General features: G+C 35.5%; 1 protein-coding gene across 4 annotated transcripts in view; it reads left to right on the plus strand.

Moving 5' to 3' along the window:
• The window catches only part of LOC106467540 (cilia- and flagella-associated protein 99-like), a 72,723-nt gene that overhangs the window by 52,197 nt on the left and 9,065 nt on the right, over window positions 1-11,461 (plus strand). For all 4 annotated transcript variants that reach the window (XM_022395736.1, XM_022395738.1, XM_022395737.1 and 1 more), the window contains 2 exons: window positions 3,540-3,592; window positions 7,277-7,420. In XM_022395736.1, coding sequence (XP_022251444.1) covers window positions 3,540-3,592; window positions 7,277-7,420 — 197 coding nt within the window. The remainder of the gene's footprint in view (window positions 1-3,539; window positions 3,593-7,276; window positions 7,421-11,461) is intronic.

The raw sequence follows: 11,461 nt of genomic DNA on the forward strand, positions 1-11,461 counted from the left end.
ATTTTGCTTCATAAATATGTTTGTCCAGGGCCGTATACTCGTGGACTAATATGAGTAAAGCAGACAGAGATTACTGCTCATCTCTGATGATCTGTGGCATTTGAGGCTCTTACTACCGTGGACCTGATGTACAATTCTAGATACTACCAGATGTTGGGTGATGCACTTCATCAACGTGATCACTCTGCTTTTCAAAATAAAGTATTGTAGTCACCCATTGCGCAATCTCTGGTGCTGCAGTCCTCTGGACTCTCCAATATACTTTTCCCTCCTTCTAGTGGAGTATGGGAGTTCTTGCTACTTATCAGTTCCTAGCTGTTGTGGTGTTGGACCATGGAGGCCTGTTCTCTGGAGTGTGCACAATACTTCTCAGTTTAAGAGTAGGGCAGTGGCATTCTGCAGGTGTCAGTGGCATGACACCCTTTTTAACATGGACCTGATGTACAATTACAGATGCCACCAGATATATTGCAGTTTGCCCCTACGGATATTGGTTTTCTGGGATCAAATGTTGTTTGGAGATGGTCCAGCCACATAAGTTCTCACACGTATTTGGCTAGTACCCTTTTCCTGTTGCGGACTAAACAATAAATTCTCAATGCCGCTAGGTTTTGGACTGGAGATGCAACCCAAAACTTGCAATCCATTTTCCTACCATCTGATGGATGTTGGTTTCTGGTGAATCTAGTGTTGGTTGTAGCTGATACACATAACTAACCATTTGTGTAAGGCTGGGTACCCTCTTTAAACTGCAGACTGGAAGAAAACATTCCCATTACTGTCAAGTTTTGGACCAGAGATGAACACCCACTTAGGCTTTCCTCCTCCTTACCAGCTGCCAGATATTGGTTCCCGGTGGATCTGATGTTGGTTGTGTGCACATGCAGAGACAGGTTCTTGGTACAGAAGTTTCTCTTCCCTACCAGTACCTGTTTTTGAGATGAAAGGTAGAGGACCATCTTCCTAACACAAACCTGATCTACAATTCCAGATGCCTCAAGGTGTTGATTGAGGTTGACCTCCCATTTACAGTCCCATTTAGTTTTATGATTAACCTTTTCACTGTTAACCATTTATCCTTTATGAAAAGTGGTAAGCATTGTCACATTACGTTTATTATGCCAACGTATGGCCAACAAATTATCACTTTTCTTCCTTTCACATTCATCAGATTTCAGCTTAGCAAACTTAGAAACATTCTTCCTGTTTTCTCTTACAGTTCTACAAGTGCAAATACTATGTGAATCCCAATTTAAAGATAGACCAGGACTAGAGTACCAATTATCAATGTACAACAGGTGGCCTTTCCCTTCATATTTCTGTATCAATTTCTTCACAATGGCACCTGAAGCCCCATGAGGATCTTTTTTAGCAACATCAATATCACTACCTGCATAAATAACAAGATCCAAAATAATTCCTTTTTCACAATCACAGAGAACTTGGATTTTTATTCCGAATCTATGATGCTTTGATGGTATGTATTGCTTAAATATCAATCTCCCATTAGGGATTCATCAATTACATTTTTTTGGAATGAGCAGAAAAAAGCAGAAAACTTTTCCTTCAAAATAGCAATCACTTCCCTTATCTTCCACAATCTATCACTTTCATCAGGAAGCTCATTATCAGCAAAATGAATGTATCTAAGTAGTTCATGGTGTCTTTTGACCAGTACTCTTTTATTGTTCTTTTTTTCACATGAGGTATTAGTAAAATAAATGCAAAAATAGAGTACATTTCATCAATTGATGTCTCACTCCAGTGCTGGCTTTTTACCTTTTGATGTACATCATAATTGTGTACACGATACATATTAGTATTGTCTACAATATTCTTCGTAAGTTCACTATCGAAATAAGCTAGAAAATATTCAATAACGGATGCATTCTGTTGAGTAGGAAATGAAGCACAAATTCCTGAATTTTTGTTAGAGAATGAATATTCATGAGGCACAAAATCATCCCCATTCTTCCACGTAATATTACCAGTATCACTATTATCTGAACATGCCTCAAGCTCACTTTTATCACTTGAAATATTATCGCTATCTGAAGGAATGTCACTCAAGTCAGACATTTCTTCTTCATCACTCCATTCATCTATAATTTTACGCATTGATTAAGGGCTAAATGGACATTTTTTGGTACGCATGAATGAGGAAGACACAGATGGTTCATACATGATGAACAAATAACTGAAAGAAAGTGTATCTATTTCAAATACAACTCATTGTTTTACAGTAAATACAGCCTTCTGTAAATAGTTATTTCATTTGCTAGCATGTGATGATGTAGAGGTAGCTGGATGGTTCATTGGATGGTATCTAATGACATAAAGGTGTTTATCCAATCAAATTATAACTTTAAAATGCATTAACTAATGAAAGTAAGCAAAAGAAAAAGAGGGGAACTATAGTGATTTTAAAACTGCACCTGTCTGTAATAAATAAGAATATGTGTTTATATGCCTCACCCTGCTCTCAAGCAAGATACACTGTGTTTATTTACCACACCCTACCTTAAAGGGTTAAATTGAAAATGTAATTCCGATAGATACTTACCTCCCCTTCACATTTCCCACCTGTCCTCCCCACTTCCAGTGTGACTTGCTTTGGTTAGTTATGCTCAATCTCGAAGTGATTAATATGTGCATGAGTAGAGAGGGCGCTTGTTATGATAGGGGTTGTGTCTTGCTCTTACTGGTGGAGGGTTGCTGCATGATCATTTACATGTTAGTATGCAGTAATAAGTGGGAGTAGCAAGACTAGTGGCGAGTGAAAATTTGCACTGATAGAGGGCAGTACAAGTCGAGAAAGCTTTTCCTGAGAGGAGATAAGTACCTATTGGAAATACATTTTCAGTTTAGAAAAATGTTAACATTTTATCAGTTCAGATTATTACAGTTATATTTGTCCTTTATGTTTTTCAGAGCTATCAACTTCTGATATTGTAAAAGCTTTTAGCAAAAGTAAAATTTCATAGATTATTCTGAATGCGATCTTCACATTTGCCACAGAAAGGATGATGGAATAACTTTTCAAAACCCCAAAATTGTATATTTAATATATAAAACAAATTATAACCATTACAATATAAAATTATCAAAATATAAACCAGGGATTTGTATCAACAGTCCAAATAATGTACCAGACTTACAACAAGGTCTTGTATATCACAGTGACCCATTTGGATTGGTCACTTAATGATTAGTTTGTTTTTCAAAAATGTCTGTTTTTTACGTTTTAGATATAATGTACTTGTACATGCATTAGTTGTGTTCTTGGCTGAGATCAATTCATATGCTTAAAGTGATACCAAAGAAAACTAGAAATGTTTAGTTTGTAAACTGAAAAATATAATAGAGGTGTCTGTAAAACTTAATGTGTGAGATTCTGAATTTTACATAATGTCTTTTATTATTAAGATATGAGAGTCAAAAGAAATTACATTAAAAATAAAATGTTTGTGTTCATGAGAAGTGAAAAAAGATTACATTGTAGTGTTCAAAGATAATTTTGTTACATATTTATACCTTAGTACAGCAAATGACCAAAGAGAATCAAGAACTAATGAAAAGAGCCTTCGAAGAGGTATTGTGTGTTTTGAAAATCTGAAGTGTGTGTATAAACATATAATGTTTTAATATCTCTCTTTTGCTTGTATTTCTGTACTTTCATATCATGAATTGGAAAAAAGTAATCATTTGTTTCTTACAGTTTTTGTTTTTAATTCTGCTTTAATTGAATAAAAAATACATTTTAAATAAATTATATTTGTTAGTGCACAATAAAATACAGAGTATGTAGAAAACTACCCAATAGTATACAACTAGTCCCAGCTTAGATAATAATAATAAAATGCACATCAATTATTCTAATTAAAATACAATTCCGATACAGTATCTTACCTCTTCTCCCATAATAGTTTTCTTGATGACTACTGTCCTCTATGTGCACAAATTTTCACTCACTACAAGCCTTGCATGCGACAACCCTCCACTAATAGGAGTGTGATACACTGTCCTAGTGAAGCTAGCTCCCTCTATACTGTAGAACCCAATCTTCATTTTTCTATTTGGCACAGTAGAATGCAGAAATTTCAAACTTTCTCTTGTGTTTACTTAGTATTTTGCATTAACACTTTGATTTGTTAAACAACTTTCTTTGTTGTTTATAGTTTTGCTTAACAATTTTTGTTTCTGTTGTTGATATTTCATTATCCACCCTCAGCTGAATTTTCAATTCTGAATTTCAGTTCATAACAACTACTACTACTACTGTTGTTGATATTGCAACTTTACTTCAACCTGCAGTTTCTTAGACTTCAGGGTTCATTCTCTCTGCTGAGGAGGTCTTGGTTAAGGATGTCATGAGTTAGGGTCCATTATGCAGTCTGCTGTGTCTCCTGATCATAGACCAGGTCTTCCTTTTTCTGGGGAATCTCTACACAATGATGCTGACTTAAATAGCCTGTTTCCTTCTCCTTCCTTTGCCATCCAATCCTGAATTCCTTATTGTGGAAGCACCCAGCTCATTTTCAGCTTTCTTAGATATCGTGTCATAGGTATATTACCTGTTGTCTATATTTCCTGTGCCTAATGGTTCCTCTCCTTCTCTCTGTAATTCTGCTTCTTCCTTGGATTAACTTGTTTGTTTGTTTGTTTTTTTCCTTCTCCAGAGGTCAGAGTATGTGTGGACCAGTTTATTGCACTATTATGTTCTGACGTGAGCATGCCTTGCCCCCTTTGTGCCTTGGATTTTTATGCATAAGTGTACCTTCATTTGGGTTTTCCATTTATGGACATTCAGACTTTGGAGTTTTTGATTCCAGTTTGGGGATCTGTCCTTGATACCGCTTGAGGTACTTCCCAGGTCCACATTTTCCATCTCTGTTTGATACTATTTAACCTCCTGCATTACCCTTCCTCTATCCATTTCATAATTATGGCTATCCACCACTTCCCTGAGGGGTTGTCAGAGGATACTCACTCCCTGATGTATTTCACTCTGGTGCATTTGTTCTCCTTGGCTCCTCTGTAGGTGGGGACATCTTGGGTGGAAATACACTTCTAGCTAATGTGCACCTACCCATGTCTTATTTCCAGGTCCTTCTTATGGCTTCATTTTTATGCCTATGTTTACCTCCCTTCCAATCCTAGTGTGCCTCATGTCTTTGACAATTTTACCTGACTGTTTCCAATACCTTCCATTTTTCTCTTTCTCGTACAGTGTTTTCTTCTTCTGTCCTCTCTCTCTTGTTTTGCTCCTTTCATCTCCTCTGTCCACCTCATCCTATGCTCCTTCCAGTTTGAGACTTTAAAGTAGTTCTGCAGGGCCTTAACCAACCTCCTTTGGAACCCTTGGTTACCTGTTTAGTATAATACTTGTCCTTGAAGTCCTATTTTTTGCTCCTCTTTGCCTGTGGTTATCATATATCTAATGTTTTTTTTTACCCTTGACATTTCACTTATCATTTAACACTGCACCTATGTTTCTTCTGTAACCAGATCACAGTTTTTCCTTGGATGTCAGTGACTCAGGAAGGTGACATCACATTCACAACTATTTCCCTTCCTTCCTTTTCCCATTTATTCCACTCTGACCCGAGTCATCTTTTCTGTCCTGTTCATGCTCTCACCTGCTATTTGCCTGCACAGCTTCCTTCTGTGATTCCCATTCTCACCTATTTACCTGTTTGAACCTTTCCTCTTTCCGAGATATTTCTCCTATTACTCTTTAGGATTGGGTGCACCAGTTTATGGGGTTGGCTTATTCTTCTTTGTCTTCCATCTCCCAATGTCTTTTTCAGGTATCCTTGCATCAGATCCAATACCCTGGCTGCCCATTTCTGTCAGCCATAGAGGGAGATCATCAAGGCTGGCATGTGGACCATGGCACACACCTTCATCATGTGACCGTCTCTTCATTGAGATACTAAATACTGCCCATTGCTATCCTCTACAACTCGGTTCAACTGTTTTTTATATTTATTTCCTTACAGTGGCCCACTTTTACATGTTGGGTCCCACTCTGTGATGAGTAGTGCCTGTCCAGCTTTACTAATCCACAAATCACCACTGTATGGCTTTTCAAGTCTATAATGCCCACTGTTGAGATGGGGTGTTCTGCAAGACTGCTAGTAGGTTCATCCTCACAGTATATTGCATTATAAATATGTCCGTCCCAGACTATACAAACTCCTGGACTATCATGGGTAAAGCAGGGAAGGGATTGCTGCCCATCCCTCTGTTCCTAGTTGAATACATCAGGTTCAGTCTTCTTTTAAAAATAGGGTTCAGTGGTCATCCATTGCACTTTCTCTAATGTTGCATTCCTCTGGACTCCCCACCACACTATTTCCTCCTCTTCCCTGTGGAATATGATAGTCCTTACTACTAATCAGCTCCTAGCTGCATGGGTGGTGGACCATGAAGGCTTCCTTCTTAGTGTGCTCAACCCCACTCAGTTGAGAGTAGTGGGTGGTGTTCTACTGGTGTAGATGGTATGTACTCTCCTCTTACCACAGACCTGATGTACAATTCCAGATGCTGTTTGGTTATGGACTGGATGAATCCACCACATGCAGTTCACCCCTCTGACTGGGAACCCTCCTTCCTACTACTGCCTGGATGTTGGTTCCTGGGTGTCCTGGTGTTGATTGGAGCTGGACTGGCCAACATAAGTCCTCACATTTGTGGTTGGGCTGGGACATTCCTTCTACCACAGACTGGGCGATTTATTCCCAATGCTGCGCATTTTGGATTGGAGTTGACCCTCCACATTGCATTCCACCTTCCTACTGTTGCCCAGATGTCAAGTTCCCGGGTGGCTGGTGTTGGTTATGTACTAGGACTGCATGCATGTGCTGGCCTGGATTTTCAAAATAGAAGTTCTCTTTCGCTTCTTATTCCTGGGCCTGTGTCTGCACTCTACTGTGCCTAATTGAGAAGTGAAGATTAGGTTCTACAGTAACAAGGGAGTCGGCTGCATTAGGAGGATGTTTCGCACTCCTATTGATGGAGAGTTTTTGCATGCTACAATGCAGCTGTGCCGCATCAAACACGTGAAAGTAGGTAGGATCACAAGGCTAGTGGCAAGCAAAATTTGTGCATGGAGAGGGCATTAGTCATTAACAAAAGCTATTATGTGAGGTAAGTATCTATCAGAAATACATTTTCAGTGTAGTAAAATGTTAACTTTACTAAATATACAAACTGTTATAGTGAAATGACTTGGATTTGAAATGCATCTTTAACACATTATTACATTTTCTAGATGGAAAAGGAGTTACAACAGAAAGCTCAACTAATTAAAGAAATACGAGCAATGGAAGCATGCTCTCTGATTCGACAGCCAAAAGTAGTGGATCCTACTCAAACTTCAGGAATGGGGTTTTTGACTGAGATGTCTTTATTTGAAGTAAGAGAGAATGTATATCTTAAATGCTGCATTTTTCTTTTCATCTTTTTCAACCTTCATTCTAGAATTTAATATTTAGATAAACAGAAAGAAAGCAACAAATATCTGTCAGTCTAAGTATTTCAGGATAAACTGGTTTTAGTAAATCATTTATGCAAAAGAAATGAAACTCAAACTAGATATAATTGAATGTGATTACTATGAGATTAAAATGGTCTGATACACTGGTAACCTTATGATTCAGATTCATATCTTAAAAACCAGTCCTTTCTTTTATGATTATGTCCAATATTATTTGTAAAATATTCATAAACAGAGAGAAAGACAAGCAAAAAAACAAAGGAATAAATATATTACAGTCCATATTAGTTGGAGCAAGTTACTTATACCAAAAAAATCAAACTCAAACTAAATATTGTAGGTGGATTTGATTACTATAAGATTAAATTGTGTGACACACTGATAACCTTACGATCCAAGCACATATTTTAAAAAGAGGTCAGTTTTTTTTTACCTTCTGCATATTCCCAATATTAACTTATACAACCTATATAGATCATTATGTGGCCCATGCAGTCTTAAGAGAGTGGCACAAGATAAAAGTTTCTGCCCCTCAATTACTGCATTTATTCCACTTGAGAAGTTATAAAGCTGCGTGTATTTGTTCATGTCACCATTTGTTGTTATATTTCAAATAATCTGTTTGATAAGCTAGAGGAATTATTATAATATGTTACTGTCTTTCTGGAAGACTATGTATTAAACAGAAAGTATGGGGTAACCATGTGCTATATATTTTCTCAAAGTGACTGTATTAAGATTTTTGCTGTAATAATGAGAGAGAATTTCTGTAAATCTCTTTAAAACTGTGGAGCAAGGTGACCTTGAGTATCTTGTGGGAACTAAATGTTGTCAACAATGTGAAATGGTGTAGAACATTGTTACTGTTATCTAACAACTCAGGATGTTTGCTTCAAATGTCTTTTCTTTTCTTCCATAAACTACTAGTGATCAGTTGATTTTACTATAGTTGTTGCTCACAGATAGCAAGAATGCTACAAAGTCCATCATAATCTCTATGAAGTTTGTTCAGTCATCATTCCTAAGTGCGGTGCTAGTACTAGGTTAATTATTTCCTGACACGTTTTAGATATAACTTCATTTTGAATTCTTTATGCTACAGCTTTTCAAAGTCCATCATAATCCCTATGAAGTTTGTTCAATCATCATTCCTAAGTGCGGTGCTAGTACTAGGTTAATTATTTCCTGACACGTTTTAGAGATAACTTAATTTTGAATTCTTTACTTTCATATGGGAAGACAAATCAAAAGAAGTTTGTTGATTGCTAAAAATTCAGACTAAACAAAAGTTATAGAGCAGACCTATAAACAGTGGAAGACTAAATATATATTGCTTTTGATCAGTGTCTTTAGTATAGAAAGACCTTTGAAAATAACACCTAGAAATAAACATAGACTTAGTAATTACTGATATAAGTGAATACTATGGTAAGAGTAAACTTTAAAGAAGTTAGAAAATGATACACAAGCTGGAATAAACATTTCTTGAAGTATAAAAGACATTTCAGGTGTTTCAGAGGTTTTAGAAAATGAGAACAAACTGGTGGTTGGGAAGGAGAAGTGACAAAGTTCCTGAAATCAAAAATATTTAAAAACTGAAATGTACATGTTACAAATACATTAATATACTGTATATATTCAATGATGTTAACTTTTCTTGTACTTGTTAAATTTTGCCTGTTTCTTTTTCTGTTATTTTGTTCATAGGTAATTTTATGTTAGACATAAATGTACTTCAAATAGAACTCTTGTAGCAAGTGTATTCCCACTTCTGTAAAAGAGGCATTTCCTAATTATTTCAATATCTGGAAGAAGAAATATTATATATATGTTGAGAAAGCTGGAATATTTGGTTTTTGTGAGGTACAAAAATGAGACAGAATATTGTACATGTTTAGAGCTGACAAAACTGTTTAACTTTCAACCAAAAATTAGTTTCACAAGTGAGATGAAAGATACACAGGAAACATTATTTGAGGCAGCCAAGAATATAAATGATGAGTAATGCTGTCAAAGATAGGTTTGGGAATTGAAGAGTTAATTGCTGTTGATGATATGTATTATCATCTTGTTATTCAACAAACACAGCACTAGCAAATGATGAACAAATAGTAAAGTATCAGGGAAAAGTGTTCCCTATGATATTGCAAGAGGTGTTACTTCAGTTGTTCCTTACTAAATAGAAAAGTTATTATGAGTTATCTTATTATAAAAATAAGATATTATTCTGGAGTTTCTCAAAGTTATGAAGTTCAAGTGTTGAAGAAAAGATTGCAAAAATCATTATAAAGAGAGAATCAGACCCTAGCAAAGATGTTCAAGTACACCTGAGAAAGTGTATTCAGTTAACATTTCCATCAGTAAAGTAATAGAAGGGTATAAAGATGAATAGTTTATGTCTGCAAGAAATATATGCCACTGAGATATAGTAAAGAGATTTGTACATTGCATTACGATATGCATGGAGTATTTTCAAAGACCTGAATTGACCATCAGATAGAACCAAGGTTATTTCATTAGATACACAGAACAGTACTTGACCACTAACATGATAATGAAACAATCAGTTGAGAAAGAAGAGATTCAGGTGATTAAAGTGTTCACAATCGTATATTGCTGATTGTATATGGTCATATATTTTGCACAAATGGTAGAACAAAAAGTAACTGACTGAACAATCAAATTATAACAAAATTTTTAAATTATAACAAAATTCTCAGGCACAAACAAATAAATGTCTGAGAACTCTACAAGTGAATACTTAAAATTAAGTTTATAATGAAAAATTGTACTTGAAATCATTAACAACGACCCATGCAACTAAAAAATACAGAAATATAACTCTAAAACATTATTACATGCTCAAGTTGATTATTAGCTTCAATGATACATTATGTTACATCATAAACATGGAGGTAAGCAACCAATTTCACTACAAACAAATAGAAAAAAAGTAATGATTTTGATGAGAATGAGATTGAATTTCAGGATTGCAGTGATGCCAATGAATATCAGGATGATCTTCATAATAGTGGAATTGAACATTTCTGGAACTGTGATGGTAATTTTGACTGGAAAATGTAAAGATCTTAAGAAATGTACAAACAAACATAGAAATAATTAAAAAGAGATGTGTGTGTATATAAATAGAGACGACAGACCAATCAACGCATCCCATTGGAATACTTATTTAACTTAAGTATTCCCCCATTTATAATTTACTTTCCACTCCTTGTTTTTTGTAAAATGAACTCACTCATTAATGGTTTATAGCTGAATATATTCTAAGCTAACACTGTAGATATTAGCTCTGATGATGGTAACTCTGTTACTGAAACTAGTTGGCTGTAACTAATGTGATGAATTTATTATTATATATTTATTTCAATATCAACGTTTATTTAGATAAAATTTATATTTAAAGACATGCATAGCTTATAGTGTTAAATATGTATTGTGAAATTCTGCCTATTTTCCAAAGAAGATTTGTAGAAGATTCTCGAGAATAAGAATCAACAATATGTGTGTGTACGTAAACACTTGTGTTAGCGTCAGTATTGTTACGTAAAATTCAAATTTTTAAATATAACCAACACAACGTGCCAAAAAAGAGGAGTATCTATTATTGGCTTGCTATAGTTGGTGTGCTATAAACTTTGGAAGCTATAACTGTGATTGTTGTAATATTTATCAATCGGAAAACTTCAGATATTTGACCAGGAGCATTTACAAAGTTTGAACATTACAAGTCATTTAACTTCAATAGATTCTCATCGGACATTAGTACTTTTACGAAAACATTACCTAACTTCAACAGTAAAAAACTTGGCGTGTGTTGCTGGTGAATAACAAAGGACTAAGCTAGCTAGTTTCCCGTTAAGCGAATTGTACCCGTGTCAACTCATAATTAACTCGCTCATCGTGAACCCTCGATAAGATATCAAGGAAGTTCCAGACTAG

Source organism: Limulus polyphemus, unplaced genomic scaffold (genome assembly GCF_000517525.1).
Source record: "Limulus polyphemus unplaced genomic scaffold, Limulus_polyphemus-2.1.2 Scaffold2653, whole genome shotgun sequence".
Lineage (NCBI taxonomy): Eukaryota > Metazoa > Arthropoda > Merostomata > Xiphosura > Limulidae > Limulus > Limulus polyphemus.